At 41.7% G+C, this 21,462-nt stretch overlaps 1 protein-coding gene across 8 annotated transcripts in view; it reads right to left on the bottom strand.

Annotated features, from left to right (window-relative positions):
- Positions 1 to 9,871: 9,871 nt before the first annotated feature.
- NKTR (natural killer cell triggering receptor) overlaps positions 9,872 to 21,462 on the bottom strand; it is a 49,485-nt gene continuing 37,894 nt past the window's right edge. For 3 of the 8 annotated variants that reach the window (XM_090047865.1, XM_090047864.1, XM_090047863.1), the window contains exons 12-17: positions 20,363 to 20,508; positions 16,658 to 19,603; positions 16,303 to 16,398; positions 15,913 to 15,972; positions 14,715 to 14,819; positions 9,876 to 12,924 (exon numbers count right to left, since the gene is read on the bottom strand). In XM_090047865.1, the coding sequence (XP_089903991.1) occupies positions 12,846 to 12,924; positions 14,715 to 14,819; positions 15,913 to 15,972; positions 16,303 to 16,398; positions 16,658 to 19,603; positions 20,363 to 20,508 (3,432 nt within the window). In that variant the 3' untranslated portion in view covers positions 9,876 to 12,845. Of the gene's footprint in view, positions 12,925 to 14,714; positions 14,820 to 15,912; positions 15,973 to 16,302; positions 16,399 to 16,657; positions 19,604 to 20,362; positions 20,509 to 21,462 lie in introns of all 8 variants that reach the window. The other 5 variants (XM_090047869.1, XM_090047870.1, XM_090047868.1 and 2 more) reach the window with 4 other exon arrangements.

Below are 21,462 nucleotides of genomic sequence, written 5' to 3'. Positions count from 1 at the left end.
CACATGCAAGATGGGTGTATGATATGACTGCTTCCAGCACCAGCTCCCAGGGAGATCATGCCAGAGAATATCGTGGGGGGAACCCACTGCAAAGCTCTTTGAATTTTCTATCATCTCTTAGTAGCTCATGCTCCCGAATTCACAGCAGCTGACCCGCCCACACTTTCTGATGCTGTTTTATATGGCTACAGCTGAGGGTTGAAAACCAATTACACGCCAACCCAGCGAAAACACAAGTATATGCCTTCCATCTGAAAAACCATGAGGACAACCACCAGCTCAGCATTACATGGTCACTATCCCACTAATTGAATCCAGTTTGCCTTGGAGTCACCCTCAATCAAACACTCTCATACAAAGAACACATCAGGAAGACAAAAGCGAAGGTGAGTACCTGCAACAGCACTTTATATAAACCTGCCAACTTAAAATGGGGAGCTAGGCCCTCAACCATCAGAACCACTGCTCTGGCTCTCAGCTTCTCTGCTGAGTATGCATGCCCAGTATGGAAGAGATCTGTACACACTAAGTGCCTTGACCCTGATGGCTAGAGAATGATATTTAGAAATTTGCTTTTAGAAATTGGCTTGTGGGAAGAGTAAATATTGCATTAGAACAATGGTCCAGGGGAATGGCTAGGGTTAATTGGGTTCTAAAGTCTGTTTGTCGTGAGGATTCACATTCTCATCACTCCGTCCAAAGTTAGTGGACAAATAAGCACATACATACGGGGATATTGAAAACAGCAAAACAAGCACTTTTTTCCCTTAGAGCCCATAACAAGATAGGAAAATGCAGAATTAGCATTAGGTTACAATGACCAGCTGTATCTTGGTGAGAAATCCCGTTTTGATGGAATGACCAGATTAGGAGACAGGAAACTACCAACTGAAGACACCAACAAATGACCAAATTAAGATGCGTACACAATTTGTTTAAAGAAACAAGGGGTTAGATTAGGCTAACAGGGCAGAACATGGACAGCATGACGACCACAGGGAAACCAATCAACAGTACCCAGAAATGAAGAGTCACCAGGAGAAAAAGAATTCAAAAGGTGGGATCCTGAGGCCACCATGGGCAGAGGGTGCACCATCCTCCCCTCTCACCCACCCCACTGGGGGCAGGTGGTGGGAGGTGGACATGAATCCCCAACCTTCAAGGCAGCTGACATCCTGATTCAAGCAAGGACCACAAGGTGGTGCTCACATATGGGCTAGACATACCATCTCCTTGTGATGCCCTTGGACTGGTAAATGAGTAGGACTGTGTAGTCATTTTGCTTGCTTTACTTATATTAGTCATATTTGCTATCACTGGGTGTGTCTACACATTCATTCATGTGTCTTAGATACTGCACATTTAGTCTACAACTTCCTTAATAAAGCACTAACTAAATGTACAGTATCTAAAATTAGTGTGGAGTAGCTCCAGTGTGTGGTTGTTTAGTGATGCTTACTGTGCATTGGCCTAATAACACTGTGCAGTAGGCTATTAGCATGGTTTCTGCTGTGACACGCTACTGCACAGTGTTATTAGGCCAATGCGCAGCAAGTATCTCATGTAGACACTCCCACTGTGTATCAATAGCATTTGCCTATTATCGAACAGAAAGGGTCATGGTTGGTCATCCAGAAAGATTGGGCCCACTGGGAACAAAGTACCATGACTGGTTTGTAAATTCAGTGTCAACAGACTCCATTCTGAATGATAGCTGCTGATGCATCACAGGATGTCTGAAGCCTACCAGCCAAAAAAGTGTGTACCTGCTTGTTGGCATTGCTCTGCTCGACATCAGAAGAGCGGCAGCAAGCAGGACGGACTGACTGAGACAAACTGAAGATGTGAGACACCCTCTGTATGACCATCCCGCAGCACACCAACATCTTTTGTCATGCAGGAGCTTCCTCATCAGCACCAACCTCTTGATGCTACACCCAAGGAGATGCGACTACAGATGTGGAATGAGAGGCTGAAGAAAATACCTAACACTGAAAAGATGGACATTTCAGTAGCCAAATCTGTACCACCAGGGGCTGATGAACCAGGGCAAAGGTGGCAATGTCTCAACCACCTGTGCACCAGAGTTCAGTGCTCCAAGGAACTAATAAAGAAGTGGGGCAGCACCATTGGTTCAACCACCTGCGACTGCAGCACAGATCCTCAGACTGTGCAACACCTGCAGCAATGCCAGCTGCTTGAAGGCACATGTACAATGAAAGATCTCACAAGGTACAATGAACGAGCACAAGCGCATGTATCAAAATGGTCAAATGTGGTGTAGAGACACAAGAAGACCCCAGTATTTTTTCCTGCCATGGCAGGGGGTCGGACTAGATGATCTGCTCAGGTCCCTTCCGACCCTAGAAACTATGGAACTATAAGAAGCTGGGGGTTGACTGGTGTGTGCTGATGCCCTCATCTGCCCTGGAAACTCAGTGATTCCTGGCTGGAGGGTCTTGCTCTCAGGCTCAGAGTTATACCAGTCCCCAAAACTGGGATCAGGAGGGAATGTTTCCCCTAGGTCAGACTGATGCAGATTAAGAGGGGGTAGGGACTGCCTTCCTCTTGAGTGTGCAACATAGTCCTTCTCCTTGGATTTTCTGAGCGTTGAAGGCTCGGATCGAAAACATTTACTACTTTCTTGTTGCTGCAGTGGCAGACCATTGCCAGTACCCTCATCTCGCCTGTTTTTACCTATGGCAGATTACAAGGTGTCCTTGGGACATGGGCTATTGTGAGTGAGCATTGCAAGTGGTGATTTTGGGGCTTCCTTTCATTATTGAATGCCTGCAAACATAAAAAAAAACTAAGACGTGATGGTCTAAGAGGTGCTTTCCAGTCCCAGGATCCCTATGACCAGAGTTGTTATGAGCTATACAAGCATTACCTCCATTTACTGATGGAGCATTGACGTGCGTGGCCAAAGGAGGTCACTGGTCCCAGGCCACACAGGATCTCTCAAGCTAACCTTCTTCCTCCCCTCCTCCTCCTCCAAGCGTGTAGTCACATGGAGACTCAAGTGAGCTCACTTGCTGTGCAAGGCTGTGCCCCGCTGAAGCACCCTTACATATGTGCTATCTCCAGTGCAGCACCATGCACACACAGCTATTCTGTTTCTGGGGCAAGATTCAGCTTGGGACCACCTGGCATGGTAAGCAAGCAGCGGTCACAGCCCCCATGTGCTTAGGTGCAAGGATGATGTGTGCTCCTTCTCTTTCCCTTTTAGGCCAATATTCAGCAAAGCACTTAAGAGAATGTGCTTAAGTGAATCCGTCTTCAGCAAAGCAACTGAGCTCATGAAATCCCACTGATACCAATGGGATTTTGACACCCAACAGTCCTACAATTAAACACATGCTTAAATATTTAGCTGGACTGGGGCTAAAGCAGGTGCCAGCCAAACTTGTACGCCAACCACTACTTTCCCCTTGAAATGTTCTAAATGTTTCTCTGAACGTGTGATGGCTGCTATAAATACTACATTCTCTAGCATCAAAATGCTTCTAGACATAAAGTGAACAGCAGACCAGATTCTTCAGGGACTGTCCCAAATGTCCAGGATGCGTCCTAGTGTCCCCTGGAAAACATTGGTTTTAGATTACCTGATCAGCCTGCAATGCCACGATTGAACTAACTGGAGCAGGAAGCTATTTCTGGTTCCAGAGATCTAAGAAGCAACCAAGATTGCCCTGAACTTCTGCCCCTGAAAACTGGTCATCAGAATATAAGTGCCACACTAGGTCAGGGCAATGGCCCATCTATCCCAGAATCCTGTCTCCGACAGCGGCAGGAGTGGATACTACACAGGGCCAGCTTTGACTGGAATGAATCAAGAGTGATCTATCCCCTTGTTACCACTGGTTGAGAGATGTTCATGGAGGAAACATTTCCAACTGTCCTGTTCAACAGATCTATTATCCATGAATTTCTCTGGTTCCTTTTTGAACCTGGCTGGGCTTATCCACCACCACCTCCTGTGGCAAGGAGTTCCACAAGTTAACATGCTGCATACAAACATACTTTTTCTTGTTGGCTTTAAATTGAAATCGTCTCCTAGTAATTTCAGTGGGTGTCCCCCTAGTTCTAGTCCTCCGGGACTTGGTGAATAACAGTTCCCTGTTCACTTTGTCCACACTCTTCGTGATTTTATGCATCTCTATAATATTCCCCTTCGGGAATCTAAGTGGGTCTCTCTTATCTGGATAAGGTCTTTCCTCATACACAAGATGTATTGGCCCTGCCCCACCTAGGAACTATGCTGCAGTCCCGAGTGCCATCTGCTGGTAACTTAGCTCTTTTATCATGACATTACATGCATATGTCCCACACCTAAGGGCACTTCTGTATCAGGAGTTTCCCCATTCTGGTGAAGGGTGCACAACAGTTTCCATTCTAAGTTCCTGTCTTTGGCCACTTAGAGAAATGTTCACCTTTCAGGGCAAAATATTCTGTGTCGGCCTGGAGCATAAATTGATTTTTTTTCCCCCCGAAACATTTCTGCCCCCATATTGAAACTATTCCTTTTTCACCTCCCCATACACCTGCATACCCAAAATCATTCTTGCCACTTCCTTTTGAGGCGAGTTGAAATGGAGGGCCTCAATCCGGGTATGAGATACCGGCTGCCCGATTTTCTACCCGCTTAAAGGGCCAGTGAAGTCATCTCATTGCAGAACAGCTTTCTTAGCTCAGAAACAATTCTCCATGGAAAGTGTCTTTCAGAGCTGCGAGGGGCAGCCGCTTTCACTTTGGCAAGAGCTGATCTGTTGGGACTTGCGCTGTGTGTCTGTGCATTTCGGTTTGCCATGGGGCGGGTGTTTCTGTCCTTCAACATATGCTTCCGTAAGCTGTGCCCACTCCGTTTGCCGTGTGCCAGGGCCACACATAGAAGTTGACAAGCGAGTGACAGGCTGGCCAACAGAACTCAAGCTTTCAATTTTTGGCAGCATAATGCTTTGCGATTAAGAAATACAAGTTTTGACCCCCACTGCTCCCAACTTGTTCAAGGACTTTACGCTTAACATGTTTAAAAGTAAAGTGTTTCTCCAAACTAATCCAGCAAGCTTGGTACCAGCAGCATTCCTCTCCTGTGGACCTTCTGCGGCCGAAGATGCATCCATCTTCTTCACTGAAGCTATAAACAACCACCGCGTTTGTCCTGAGATAACCCATTTTATCTTGGGACAAAGTGCAATTGTCCAGACACCCCATCCCATCTTCCTAGGACAAACCCTACAAAGGCTCAGGCGTGCCAGTAGCTTGTCCTGGAATATTGCAAAGCAAATCCTGGGATAGCATCACTGAATCAATGGCAGAAAAGGGGCAGTGCATTCACCAAACGCCGATGAGAAGGACAATAGGTGCACGTGCTAATTCCAGGATTTTTCTGCTAGCTATAACCTGTCCTGGGAAAGATGCCATGTCCATTCCTAGCCTGAGTGACACTGCAGGCAATAATAAGGCAATGACCGTAACTAAAAGCGTCACTTCATATGGTCCATCACCAGAGTCCAAAGATTACCCGGTCTTTAATATATTCATCTGCACTATGCCTATGTGAGGTACGGAAATCCTGTTGTTCCCATTTCACAGGTTGTAAAGGGCAGTACTGGGCTCCAGGAGCAGCCTGGGAAACTGAACCAGAACCTCCATCCATCTCCCAGTCTGCCCTCCAGCCTATACCCAGCATGTACCATGTAGGCCAGCTGCTGAGCAGAGCGGAGCAGAAATAGTATTGAAGGAGAGGCAAGTTTTGTGGAGCATCTGTCCCCATCTGTGCTGCACTGCAGCTAAGTCTGGGTGAAACCTAAGCCACTGGGTGAAACCTTTTCCCCTCTCGGAGAACAAGGTGCAGCTAGTCATTGTCCAGCTCTTAGTTATGACAGAAAGGTCTTTTCTAGCCTTGATCCAGGCAGATCCCTTCTATTACGGGGAGCGAGAGCTGTGCCCCAGATGGAGGGGAGTAGGCTGTCCTGACTGTACCTGCCGACCCACAGCACATACCCCCGAAGGGCAGGCCAGATCATCAGCTTTGCATTGGATTTGGGCCAGGGCTGCCCAGCACTTGCTTGGCTGCTACGCTTTTGTTCTTCCCCATTCAAAGTGAAGAACTGAACCGTCCCCAGCTTTTGAGGCAGCAAAACCCCTGGGAACAGTAGGAATGTGCTGCTGCCTCTTTCTGCATCTGCAAGCAGTTCATAACAGCCCATCTCCAACAAGGCTTTTGGTGTCAATTCTTTTATCGCTGTTGAAGGACATCAGAAGAGACTGCGTCACAGATCTGGGCAATTTACTGAGGGACCTGTCCTTTAGTTGTCTCAAGTGGACAGGGCTCACCTTGTGGGCTGACTAGAGGAGAGCCACGCACCTTATTTCACCCAGCTCAAGCTCTTCCTTGGTTGGTGGGAGTGGACGTAGCTCTCTTGATCCTGAAGGGTCGCGTGGACTTGCATCACTTGTCCACAGCCAGCAACCTGCTGGCTCCAAACCTTCTTTAGCACTGATCTTCCAAGACTCTGCAACTTGCCGACCACCCGACAGACATAAAGAACGATCCCCAGACCAGATCATTAGCCTGGGACTTAAAATTGGGCTTAATTATGCAAGAGGTGAAGATTTTTTACTGGGCCAAATACACGTTGGAGATAGACTCAAACAATCTTTCAAATGCAGTGCATGCCTGTTGTGCCAGGCTCTGTGACCTTGGCTGACATTTGGGGAAAGGCCTGTAAAATGGGAACAGGATTTCCCTACCTCACCCGGGCATAGTGAAGATGAATATATTAAAGACTGGGTAATCTGTGGACTCTGGCAACAGGGGCCATATGGACAGTGGGAAAGGGACTGGATTAGGTTTAGTGGAGGGGAGGACACCACTGCCAATTCTGCAGTTAGGGCTTACAATCTAGGACCAGGTTGGGACGGAGACTCAAATGTCTCCTTTATCGCACAACGTCTATGAATTCCCTAGCAAAAGAAAAGCTACAGCTCGCTCTGCTTACTCAGGTGGCTGACTATCTTCACCAGGTCCCAGTGTAATGTTGCCTGTTGCCAAAAAACTTGCAAAGTAAGATGAAGAGAAGATTACCGGGTTCAGGACGGCATCTCTCGTGTCAGTGACATGCTGGGGCCAGGCAGAAGGGTTGCTTTCAAAGGGATGGCTCGCATGGTGCCTGTGCTCACCGACATAAGGTTTCCACAATCCTGCCCTGTCAGGACAAACTATAAAAAGTACACTCCCTTAAAAAAAAAAAAAAAGAAAGAAAATCCAGTCTAAGTTCCACTCAATTTTAGAAACAGATTCAGAGACCAGATTTTTGGGGTGGTAGTTGATAAACTAGTAAGACACGCGGAGCTCAACTGCTGACTAAGGGAAACCATACTGAATCCTAAAAAACCCACTGAACCAGGCTTGCTTGCATTTGTTAACCAACTGCAATGACTACCTGCAGTGGTTTGGAGAAAAGCAGCTTTTATCCAAGAACCAAGCCCGTCATCTCCTTGTATACAAGTGCAAGAGCTAACCACATCATTTGCCAAGGCCTTCAACAAGTCTTCTGACAAAAGAAGGAAAAGAAGTGCTGCCAATTCTGATAACTGACAAAAAAGTCCATCAAAACTAGACCTTTCTACATCAGCGAAAAGCAGAAGAGGGCTGTCATCTCATCTCTCCACCTGCTTATTTGTCCCAGCCACCTGGCATGTTTCCTTTTATATTTCATGCTGGTTGGGAAGGGACGTTCATTTTCTGTCTTCTTTGCACAAGGTGCTGACATGGAGACTGCAAAGGGATTGGCCTCCAAGTGTCATTACAATATAGATGTTCAATAAAAGTCAATGCGCTCATGTAAAGACCCAGCTGCAGATTGTCTTTAAGGGAGAGAGATTTAAAGATTTTTCTTTTTTCAAGTTAATCCTTTGAAGCATATTCTATCCACTTGCACGTACACAAGCCTCTTGGCTTCAAAAAAAAGTTTTGTAGGTAGGTATTGAAATACAGGATTTGGTCACTTTAACTGTTTATAAGATTTTTAAAACAGAGGTTTAAGCTGCTATAGAAAAAACAGCGAAAAACCTTTCTAAAATGCACTTGGAAAACTGCTAATGTTTCACAGCCGTATTAATGAAGGTACTGTAATACTGATGCATAAGGGGAGGTGGAGCATTTGAAGCTTTGTCTTCCTGGGATTTAAATCCTGTTGAAGATGACACCAGATGAGTTCAAGTCCTGCAGCTCAAGGTCGTCCAATACTGTGTCCTGCTCCAAACTGTAATCATGATGAACTACACAATGTCATCAACAGAAACTTAATATGCTGTCAGATATTGAGTCATTTTCAGAAAAGCATTTTAAATGCTGCTTACACCCAATGACAGGGACACAAATAGCCCACGTGGAAGCGCGATACTGGAAGAACTAAAGACCTCTCTTCATGTTCAATTTTAAAATTTGTTGCAAATGAGCATGTTATTTACTTGATGGACTGCATTCTGGTCAGGACAGTTGGGTAGCTTTCCTATCCTAGGCACATTAGAGGGGAAATGCCTTATCTGGTGTGGTAGATTCCCAAGATCATTTCCTCCATGAAGCCACCCAGCTGCAGCATTGTGTAGGCCATGCAGTGGCTTATCTATTTGCTATCTAGCCCAACAGTGAAAGATATAATCTCTGCTGAATACATTTAGGTTTCTCTATTGAATTTGAACCCTGCATCCTTCATAGCTTTATGTAACACAGGATTTTAGACTTCCATTTTGCAGAATGATGCCATGCTCCCATGACACATCCCGAGATGTCAACTACATTATTTTTAACTGTAACACCCACTCAGCAAAGATTACCACATTTGTTCCCAGGGGCAATTCCAGGTGCTACTTTTGGTCTCTGAACAGAAGGCCCTCAAGTACCTGCGAGTGTCAGCCCACTTATTCAAGTGCTTAATTTTAGGCATACAAGTTTGAAATACTTGGCATGAATGTTTTGCACCCTTCAGGGAAAAAACCAAGGCCTGAACAAATGAAAAATCCATCACACTATACAAGACTTTTTTAAAGACCAATTTTAGAGTTTGCTTTTTTGTTTTTGTGTGTTTTTTTTTTTTAAGGCCAGAAGGGACTGCTTTAATCTAGTCCATTGATTATGACCCATGGGGTGCTGACCCAGGCCAGCACTGCTGCAGGGTGAAATTATCACCTGTACCTCTTTTCAGGGGGCACGTCAGAGCCCAACAGAGAAGCAGCTGGAGAAGGAGCGCACGCCGGCCCCGGTTACATTATGGTAGCACAACCTTTTGAGGCAGCTCTTCCTGGTTTGACTCCGACATGCCTCCTGAACACGCAAATGCACCGGCAGTTCTACCTGCCCGCCCCGCTGCCCGTCTGCAGGAGACACCGAACAGGGTGGGACTGGGGACTCCCGCCACTGCCTTCCTGATATGGCTCTGCAAGAGGTGTCCGGTGGTACTGGCAGTTTCCAACTAACGACAACGCTCATATAATAGTCATATTAATTCTTTTAAATGGGGTGTTGCTAAATTTTGACATGTTTTGCAAGGGTGCCTTGAGTCTAAAGACGTTGAGAAGCACAGGTCTGGTCCAATGCCTACATTCATTCTCGCTTCAGGAGATTGAGAGCCCTGCAATCACAGGCACTCTCAGTGCGACTGTCAAGTTGCAGAGGAAACGTGCACTTGTTTCTTTGTTGTAAAGCACTACTTAAAAAGATACATCAGCTATGAAGTGTCTGACTTATAAATCCTGATGTTCAAAAACGGAACTTTAAAACAAATGCTCTGAAGGTTTTGCTTTATAAACACCTTTTTTTTTTTAATTAAAAAAAAAAAAAAAAGACTAAAAAAAGGATATTTTTTTTCCAAATGGGAATATGCAGTTAGATTTTACTCTTACAGCAGCATCAATCCATAGACTTTGCTTTTCATTTAGTGGTAAAACAGATCATCTTAAGGCCCCACAGGACAGAAATATGGGTTAGCTTTAATTTTTGCTATGATCTAGCTAACAGAGAATCACACTTACTTGCCTCCACTTTCAAAAATTCATTTCTACAATGTACAATTACCGGTTCCATTTCAACAAAGCCAGCACTTCCAGTGTAATCATTTTTTTCTGGAGCAGAAAATCTAAAAAGACTTAACAGCTCAGTAGACTAATCTATTAATCTGCTAATTTAAACTAATAATGCATTTTCCTATGTTACAAAATGAATCTGGGAAATGTATATTTGGGAAAGATTATTTAGTAAATTACCCTAGTTAAAAAGCTGAGTAGGTTTAGATATTTCCATAACTACCTATTAAACACATCTTTTCAAGAAGGATATGAACATTTACATATTTTGTAGAGTTATAGTTGGACACCAAAATACTTTAAAAACTCTTTAACTCTTAAAGCTTGTATGCTGCAAAGACTTGCAGAGAAATCCTTTCTTGTCCTGACCTCAATAGAAAGACAACTTGTAGTTTTTTAGAGAAACAGAATGACAAAGAAATTATATGTATAATTTAAGGTTTCTAAATGTTAGGGAGAATTTTTTCCCCCCACATGTACAGAAATCAGTGTTTGCAGGTATGTACAAAAGTGTATTTTACATTTTCAAATACCAGCTGCTTCAGAAAAACAAATTTACAATAAGTAAACAGACATTATAAAACCAGCTTAATGATGCATTTTCTATTAGAAACACAATTTAATGTAATACAATATTTAAAATAAAAATAGAAAAACAGAGTGCCTCCTTTTATAAAGTTAACAATTTCTGATGTGAACCATTAAAATCTTTTAAATACAACAGCAGTCAAAAGTATGCTAAAAAAAAGTTATTGTACAAGTCTCTCTCTCGTATGATATTTTCCCAGCTTTACAGATAAACTCTGACCAAAAACACAGCAGAAGTCATAGCCTGGGAGCAATCTTACGGAGCTGTATCAGGTACAGTTCACAACAAAATACCTGCTTCACAACTGTGTACAGCATGTTGTTACCTTATTAAAAAAGGTTGTGTAAACACAAAAAAATGCTAGAATGCAATGCTTTCTAACATTAAACATCTACTTCTATAAACTATGCATTTTGCATATATAACCTCTTTTTGAGTTATAAGAAAGAGTTAAAAGGGTTTAATTAGAGGGATTTAATTACATAAAGTTGGGATTAAGAGCCATTTGTAATCTGGGTATTAGTAACTCTACTGGGCCACTGTAGGGTATCCCCAGGATCTTGCATATCAGGTGAGCCTGTGACAAACAGAACACAGAGTGCAACATGTGATGAAACAAAAGGTAAAAATATTGAAGTCCTTTGCATGTTTCAGCTGGGAACCCAATTTTTAGTACTTCCATGCTATCAAAGCGTGAGAATTGATAACCAAGAGAAAAACAAAAGTTACAACAAAACTTCTACATTTCAAAGCGCTTGTTTCCTGATGGGATAAAAAAAAATATTCTGTTTCAAAACATATGAGGAAAAACCAAAGCATCTAAAAAAAAAAATTACAGAAAATTAGTAAGGCATGCTATAATACATCAGTACTCAGGTGCATTGCTATAGCTATGTTAGTCAGATTTTTCCATTATTAACCCAGTTTTCAAAAAAAAATAAAAAATAAAAAGATCACTCCTTAGTATACATATTCCTAAACACTTGAACAATTTACAAGTAATTATAATGAACTGAATCAGAACATTAAGAATTATTAAATGCACCTCAATTTAAAAACTAACCTTTTACAAACAATTCTTTGATATGTGGACTCATTTTTGGTATTAAATGTCCCAAGTACCGTACACATTTTTTATTAGACGTTAGTATTTTTACAGTAATAGCATTTTACAGATTAACAGTACATAGTCCCATGTCTATATATCCCTCTACAATAGAGGGATGCACCTTTGACAATGTTCTCTCTACAAAGAGTTCAGAAGGAGCCATTATGTTTTACTCTATCAAACTGTTTTAGTTGGGTTTGTTTTGTATGAACTCATGATACAACTCAAAGGTTTAGTATAATGTTCAGCTTCAGAGATGGATGCAGTGACATGCCCCTAGCACAGTAACATGTATTTGAAATAGCACTGCTTAGAAGCAAGGTCTTATTTTAAAACCTGTATGTTAAGTGTCACAAAAATCACTTTAGAACATCTGAGTTCTTAAGCAAGTGAAGAATCAAAGTTGAATGATCTTTTTCTTTGCACAGAGCCACAATACTGCAGTCTGCACGGTGCATCTCATCGCTTTCCTCCACCTCTCCAATGCCAACGTATAATGGGGTGAGAGTTAAGACAGAGCGGCAGCCTTTGTTTTCATCATCTAGCTGTTTGATTAACAGAGAATGTACAAGATACTAATGAATTAATGCTCCAGCATTTTCAAAAGCATGTTAATAAGCTATGCAGATGGCAGCCTTTGTAAGTATTTTTCTTCACAGTTTTACAGTTGTCGGCATGTATTTCGATTAACAGGCTGAGAGCCAAAAGGATACTTTGAGACAGTACAGGCTGCTGCACCCCAAAAAGGAATACCAGCAAATTTACATGTATATCATCTCCTGGCTTAGAAAATTTGATTAAAACAAAAACAAACAAACAAACACAACTGGGAAGAATATATAAAAAAGTAAATCAAATCAAACAAAATAACTTGAGTAATTTGTGCTCAACATTTCCATTCATGTGCATGCATTCTGTGAAACATTTGTTAAAATAAGTAGATTTCACCCATCTCAGTAAATAGCCTTCATTTCCACTTCTGGCACTGAGAGATCATAGGTATTTAACAACGTGGATATATAATTATTAGACACAATCTACACTGCCAAGGAAACTTTTTCAACTGTATCTGCTACTTTCGCTGGGACTTCGATTGTTAGAATAACTACGGTCACTCTCACTGTCGGAGCCAGAAGACCTACAATAAAAGGTAAACAGGGTGAAATGCCTTACAAATTAGATTTCTATGTTTGTGTTTCAAGTTCAAAGCTGAGTCAATGAATAGTCCTTGAAAATAAGATTATTTTGCCCTCAATTAAAGGGATAGTCATTAAAATAGAAGATACTGTCAAAGTTACAGGGTAAAATTCCAGTCCCAACGATAGGAGTAGGAGCTCTGTCACTGATTTAAACATGGTAGGATTACCTCTCACAACTACATTTTGAGAGTAAAAATAAAACGTATTTGCATGAATTCACCAAGCTAGGATGTATTTGAATAAGTCTTTAAAGCTGTTTCAGCAGGGTTTCTCCAACAGAGTGAGCCTGCACATTTCTTACTTCAAAAACAGTAAAGAGGAGTCTAAAGGACTGGGCCATGAAATGGTAAGATATGGTTTTGAAAAACCATTTGCTTATCAAATTAAATGTGTGCGTTTTTTTGTCTTCGTGAACTGGTTATGTTGACCATATGCGCAATCTGCAAGATGCAGCCTATTTAAATGTCATGCAAGCCATACAAGGACATGTGAATTTAGAAGAGTAAACTTTCTTGAGAGAGCAGTAATTTTCCAGTCCAAGTTATTTAGTAGATAGTTCACATGCCAAAGGAATGTACCTTAATTCCACATTTGTCTTTCTGAGATTTGCAGCAGCTAACCTGAAACAAGATTCAGGCTTTCTCCATGCCATTATAATCACATTCAGGTGTCAACTCTGATGTATAAAAAAAACTTATCTTAATGACAGAGATGGATGGTTTGGGGAATGATTTGAGTGATGTCCACAGACTAGAAACTGGGAGTGGAAATCCAAAGGAAAAGAAGAGTGGGAAATGGATAGGCTAGAAACAGTGCAGTGCCAAACAGTGGCAGATTTTACCATTGAGCAATAATTGATGTGACAAAAGGGACTAAACAACTGACAACCAAAAGTGTGTTACTACCCAACATCACAATCCAACCTTGATCTTTGTAAACTGCCCACTGACATCTGTGGGATTTCCACTTCATATTTAGGGCTGCCCATCATCTTCCGTTTATACCATGGACCGCATGACTCAGACAGCAACCCCAGCATAGCAGTGGCCTTAAAAACTGGAGTTCTTTTTGAAACATATGCTAGGAACTTAAGCTTTCAGAGCAAATGGACTTTGAAGAACATAGGCAGTGTCTGTAGAAGTGTAACTAATTACACTTACAGCTCTTTAACTACAGTTATAATTAGAGTGTAAGAAGTGTCATTTGCACTGGCATTTTGGTCAGCACAGTTATTTCTCTTCTCAAGATTTTTGCTGGTATCTATTAAAAAAGATCTACCATCCAAGGGCATCTTGGCATTAAAAGGTGATTTTTCAATCCCTTGTACCAACATATAAAACAAACAGTCAGATTTAAATCCTACAATCATTTAGTTCTCAAATGGTTAAATAAAGATTTTTTTTAAAATATGTGCTGCCACAGGTAGAGAAACAGATGCGTACAAATGTACTTACATCCAAAGGACTGAATATAGCAGTACAATATTTTTGGTCTCTTCTCAAATTCCTCTACTTTTAGAAATAGTGATTTTGTCTGTTTCTCTGGTCACGCATTTCTGATTCCTCAGTATTACTATAAAACAACTTGGTAATAATAGTGAATTTTATATGGATTGTGGTATTAGGAATGGGGGGACAGGGTCTCTCCCCTAAGCTTCCAATAAAACACTAAAAGACTTCCATTACGAATACAGCTATAGTTTTGAAGTTGTGCTACTAAAATTACATACCTGGACCGTCGGTCATAGCTTCGAGATCTGCGATAGCTGTCACTCCTCTTACTTCTACTTCGACTACGACTTCTGCTATAGTAACTATCATAGGTATATGACCTACTTTAATAGGGCGAAAAAAAGTCATTAAAGACTTTGGAAAGGTCTTGGTTAAAATGAAGAAAATTAGACTTGGACATATATGTTGTAAAGACATTTATATAAGGAAATAAGGATTGCTGAGTGGCAATTATTTGAAGGATTTATCAAAAAGGTAAAATGATTAAAAATGTTTACTTCAAATAGTGTACTCTTCTTTATAAAGTACTAGGAATACATGCCTCACATTGCTTACCCAACTAAGCTATTTATTTAACTCCCCCACCCCCACAAACTACATCTGTTTTTAAACTAATTTTAAACTTTCAACTGTATCAAAATCTTAACTTCTCTCTTGCTATTTTTTAATGGGAAGTAAAGAAAAAATGGGGGAGTAGAAGGTTAAAAACAAACCGACAGACTCAGGAAGCAATACACAAAGGGCATCTAATTCTATTCAGTTCTATTCAAGTTCTAATACTATGTCTTTTTTACTGCGATATTTGGGTGCCTTTATTTTTTTATGTTTTAAAAAGATATGATTAAATTTCAGGCAATCAAGTTCTCTTTTATTTGACTACTTTTAAAAAAATACCACACAAGTTATAAATTTGAAAGGCACTGTTTTAATACATTTACTTACTTTGGGTGCACCTACACATGTGCTTTACTGCGGAGCCGACTAATTAGCTTTGCAGTAAAGTGTCACGGTCTACACATGGGCTACTGGGGAAGTACTATCCTATTGTAGAGTAATTATGTGAGCTCAAATGCGTGTGTAGACTGCGATGGGCTGGCTGGGGCATAAGGGCGCTACAGTACAGGTGCTGCCTGCCAGCTAGCCCTGCACTGTAGCACTCTTGTGCCTCAGCCAGACCCTCCATTGCCTGATGCTGCCACCCAGAGCCCAGGGATGACCCTCTGGGCCCCCTGCCAGCCCAGGGCTGCTCCAACCTGGCTCAACATGCTGTGGTCCTGGGAGCACATGTAAACACCGAGCCAGAGAGCAGCTGACAGAACCGTGTCCACGTTCATTGCACTGCCCTAATTGCACATGTAGATGCACCTCGTAAGAAGAGTTTGCCATTGGTATTAGTTGTAGAACCACAATCCCTACCTGGATCGACTGTGACGATCATAAGAACTGCTTCTAGATCGACTTCTGCTGTAGGTTCGACTGTCAGAACGAAACAGGAAAGACATTTTAATCATTAAATTGGAACCAAATGCTGAATTAGGAAAAAAAATTCACACGATTTGCTTGGTGTTTTTAGTTGAAGCTGCCTGACATATTTTCAGAGTTATTCTCCAGGAATATGCAGTCCTGAAGACTATTTCTATTCTTACACACCACAGACATTTCAAGTAGGGTGCTCAGAGAATGCAGTTACATTGATCCATCTCAACCCTGGCTCCAACATTAAGCTACTTTGATTCACTATGCCTCACTTACTATAATTTGCGGTAACATGCACTTCTGGGCATCACCTTCATCACAGAAACTTACCTCCGACTCTTGTAACTGTGGTATGAGCTACTCCGACTTCTTGACCGATCCCTACTGTACCATCCCCTGCTTCGACTTCTTGTATAGCTTCGAGACCTAAAATTAAAGAACAATTTTAAATGCAAACTAAAAAGGGAGGAGATGTACAAAAATGGGAATTAACATGAAGATTTATTTTGTAAATCTGTTTTATTCCATAAAAGCCAGTTCAGAGAAATTTAATTTCTACTAGCATGCAACTATGAGGGGGAAAAAAAAATCACAAACCACAAGAAACTTTATCTTAAATGTTTCTTTTGTATCTTTCAAAATAGAATGGCAGTTTATGAAAAAAATTGCACAGCAAATGTATTACCTATAAGAGTACGTGGAACTCCGTGATCGACTTCTTGAATGACTGTAGGATAGAGATCTTGTTCTATGTCTGGATTTAGATTCAGATTTACTTCGTGACCTACTCAGACTCCTGGACTGGCTGTTGTCATCTCTACTTGGAGACTGTTCTTCACTTGAGCTTTCTTGGTTTCTTGGCCTTCGATTTAGTCGTGCTGTTTTTCTAACTTCATCAAACAGAGATCCAGGCCGGATTTTATTTTTACTTTTTATTTCTATTCTTAAGCCTTGCGGTTTAGACTCAGGTGCCAAAGCAGCGCTTTTAACTTCTACAGCACTATTATTAGTAGCAGACTGTAGATTGCTTACACCTTGCAGAGGTTTCCATTTGTTATCTATCATACTGCTTTGTGTGCTTTCACCCATTTCAGTTTTCACAGCATTTTCCACAGCAATGGGCATAGTGACAGAGTTACTATCTTGTTTTCCTATTTCTCTTTTTTCTTTCATGTTGATCAATTCCCTGACGTTCGCCTGTTTGGCAGTACTCGGTTCTGGGCTCTCAGTTTGTAAATCTTTGCTCACGCTAGTATCTGAAGTCTGAGGCTTAGCATTCAGGTTGACGGGAGACAAGATGTTCACAACTACCTTCCCAGGAGAGTTACGATCTGGAGTACAAATCTCCATATTGTCATCTGTTTGTAAGACATCTTCTGACCCATTCTGGTTACCTACTTCGGCATTTTTAAGATTGTTGTTTGGAGCGGTCGCATTTATCTCTGGATTTGAAGTTGCAGCTGAAGTGCTCTTTTCACCGTCTTCTTTACTAAGGTAACTATGGTCCGGCGATGAGCTGCAAGCAACATTTTTACTTGCAGGGTTTTTGGCTCCACAAGACTTTTCATCATTTTCATTTTTATCTTGGCACAGGTCACTGTTTTCACAAGCTTGTTGACTCTTATCTGTAATGTCCTTGGCAACTTGCTTTTCCTTTTCATCCCTGGTAACTGGCTGCTCATTCGCATCCTCCTCTTCCTCCTCACCAAACTCCAGTGGAGGCTGCCAGTGAAATGCTTCTTTTTGTTTTTGAACCTTACGCTTCTTTTCTTTTTTCCCCTTTGATTTTTCTTTGGCTTTTCTGGAATGTGACTTCTTCAGAGTCTTTTTGGATGCGTGCTTGCGTTTTTTGGTCTTTCCTCTAATATTTGCTGAGCTAGAATGGGAAGTCTCAGACTCTGAAGAGGAGGACTGCCGTTTGCTTGTCTTCCAAGTACGATCCGAATCCAGAAACCCTTCTGAAGAATTTGCTTTAGTTTTTACCCTGCTTTTGACAGGACCAATTTCTGTATCAGATCCTGAGGAAGCCTCACCTTCCTCTTTACTAGATGAAGGCCTAGACTCGTCTCGACCATTTCGAGTCTCTTCTCTTTCTGAATTTGATTCGGAGTCCCATTTGCTGCCTGAATAGGTTTTTCTTCTGGTCTTTGCACCACTTCTAGGCCGTTCTGAAGATTTCTCCTTGAAGGTTTTCGTTTTGGAACGGGCACTATCCCACTCACTCTTAGCTTTTTCCTCGGCTCTGTCGGAAGTCAGATTAGTTTTATCCTGTTTTGGATTCTCTCCTTCTGACTGAAAATGGCCTTCTTTTTCTTGGGCCGTCTTAACAGAATGCTCACTGTCTGTAGAAAAGTCTGAAGATGACCTACTCTCACTTCCTTTTCGCCCCTGAGACAACTCGTCATAGTCTTTAGAGCTTTTGTAAGGAAGAGTACTTTCAGAGCTACTTTTTTGCCTTTTCTTAAGCAACTGGAAGTTTTGTTCACTTGACTCAGGTTTTCTTTTGCTTCTGCCTCGATCTTCATCACTAAGGGAGTAATATGAGGAAGACCCACTGTAACCTGACTGGTCACTGCGATATTTATTTATCGACTGGGATCTGCCAGTTGACCGAGACCTTGTTCTTGAACTAGATGGACTTCTCGATCTTGTATACGATCTAGAATAGGATCTACTTCGAGAAGATCTGCTCCTTGATCTTGGCCAACTATCTGAACTTCTGTCACTGTGATATTTTGAATAACCACTTCGCTCACTATCCGAACTCTTACGTTGCTTATGGTAGGAGGAAGTAGTATTAGCTTCCTTAATATTTACTAAATTGTAACTACTTTGTGCAGGCATTAAATGGGTTGTTTTAGCTTTCATTTCCTGAATTCGCTCATAAGATGGCTTCCAGGGCTTCTGTCCAGGTTTCCATCTGGAAGGTGGAGGACTGTCACTTAAGGGTATAACTGGAAGGCTTTCAGTTACAACTGGGGCTACTACAACTTTATCGCTCTGTGGTATTGCTGCTCTTACAGGTTCAGTCTTGTTTGCCTTATTTTCATTTAACCGCACTACAGTATTCCGTGATGAATTGGACACAGTCTTCTGGTGCCTGGATTTAGAGCTAGATCTTGATCTGCTTCGAGACCGCGATGATTTAGATGCTGTTCTTGACCTAGAACTTCTTCGGGAATATGATCTGGATCTGGATCTAGATCTGGATCTGGATCTAGACCTGGACCTGTAGTACGATCGGGAATCTCTGCTTGATAAAGTTGATGAACTCTGGTCATCTTTGTCAGATTTAGACCAGTCTCTTCTAGATGAGCGTCTAGAAGATGAGGAAGAGCGTGACTTCCTCTCATTATCACAAGACAACTTCGCCTTCCTAGTGGAAGAACGAGAGGATTCTACCTCCGAAGAGAGTGAAGGTTTCTTTTTTTTAGTTTGCTTATGTTTCCTGAAATGTTTTTGCTTCTTGGACTTCTTTTTGTGTTTTGCCTTCTTTTTCTCTTTCCGGTGCTTTTTGTGATAGTTGGTATATCTTACAGTACTAAGATCAGAATAGCCATTATGCGACCAAGATCTTGATCTCTGGGACACGCTTCTTTCATCCCATCTGCTTGTACAAGGATCACTCAACCTTAAAAAAAGGTCCAAACAAAGTTAGGGTTTATTTATGTTTCTTTAGCAAACAATCTTAAAAATATATTAACAGGAAGGAACAAAACAAATACAATTTTAGTCCCTGACTAACACAATTTTTTTTATTATTCAGGAACCAGATATTTAAATGCAGAACACGGAATGAGAGTATTAGATTGTCAGAACATGGGAGTGAAGTTCGTATTCCAGTTAGTACGTTACTGGAACTTCAAGAGAGCTGCTTCTAACAGACGCTTATAAACTGTAAAAATACCTTAGCAATCTTTTTAAAAATATAGTTATTAAATCTTGTTCTGGACCTAATATTAGACTTGCTGCATTTATCCGTATTCCTTGCCAAGAGCTCCCTAGTGATCGGTCCCACATGGTTACTGCACTGCCCCTGTCCAGCATGTGCGGGGTTACTTTCTCTCCCCCCTTCCCCTTCCCTCAAGGCAGATGCTCTTACTGCAGATGCTGTTACTGACTCTCCACTAGCAGTGCAAGGGTGCCCCAGGGCTGTATTTCATCACTTAACACATGCACCAGCAGCTGTTTTCCAGCAGCTGATTCTTGGGGGAAAAAAAGTGTGTGGTATGCAAGAAAATATGGTGGTGTGATCCTGAACTAAGCATGCCAACAGAAAACATCCTTCCAGATGAACTACTCAGTCACACTGAAGCTGCAAAGAAAATGAATGCAAGAAAGTTCTTGCACAAGAGACTTAACCATTTGAAACTTGCAGCAAAGATCTTACTTGTCTCCTTTACTCCATTTCTCTCCACTGGGTTCTCTGTATGTTCTTAATCTTTGCATTTCTTCTTTCCAGTGAGGAGGGGTTTCACTGCTCTCATCATTGTCAGACTCAGAACAGGAGCGCGATCGAGGTGGGGTGTGGTATCGCTTGAAGAATAAATAGCAGAATTAAAATAAAGGCAGACAGTACACAACAACTATCCTGCCCCAGGAAACCAATGTGAAAGTCATCCAGGAGGTCTCAATACAGGCAAGGAAGGAAATGCCATTCTAAATTCCTTTTTGTCCTGTCAGCATAAAAGAGGACCTGACTTTTCAACATGTATGACATTAAAGACTCCCCCATTACCCAGAGTTGAAAATTGGGAGATGAATGGATTGGTTTATATAGAACTCAGAAATAAGATATTTGGGATGAGATCCAAGAGTGACCCTGAACATAAAATACAGTGTACAAACAGAACTTGTCAGGAGAAGCCTATCCTTTGAGACAAATGTAGCTTCTATATGAAGATTGCCTTTTTAATATACCAGTGGTATATAAAGCAGATTGGTAATTGTTTAAGGATGTGGACCCAACAACGCTTTTAATATTATATTGAGTTCCTGTGAGAGAGTGGGGCTCTTCAACATAGGCGAGGAGGTGGGGATGGTGGCCATGATATAAATTCAATATGCCGATACTGCTGCTAAGAACAGTTCATTACGTAATTAATGAAAACCCAGTTTGTTTTAGGGCTAGCAAATAATCTATAGTGTTGAAACCAGTGATGTTAACTGGAAACTGGCAATAAAATGCCCCAGTAGAAAACTTCTTCCATTTAGCTTTAGACCCTCTTTACTTTACTTAGCCCCGCTTCCTGCGTTGGAGCAAAGCGTTCTGCAGCTCAGCTAAACACTTTTGGTGGATGCCAACAGGAAAGCATCCAAGCTGCAAAATGCTTCAAAGATGGTTCTGGATACAACAGCCAACACCTGTTCTGTGTTGGGTAGGACAATGGGGATAGTCTTGAAACACTCCAGAACTGGTATTTATAGGCTCTTAATTTTTCAGGAAAGGACTCTAGCATCAGGTGCACAGGTAGCTCAATCACTACTGTT

This window comes from Crocodylus siamensis, chromosome 5, assembly GCF_052110815.1.
Source record: "Crocodylus siamensis isolate JL-2025a chromosome 5, ASM5211081v1, whole genome shotgun sequence".
Lineage (NCBI taxonomy): Eukaryota > Metazoa > Chordata > Crocodylia > Crocodylidae > Crocodylus > Crocodylus siamensis.
The sequence above is the reverse complement of the archived record's forward strand: the minus strand, read 5'-3'. Positions and strand labels throughout refer to the sequence as shown.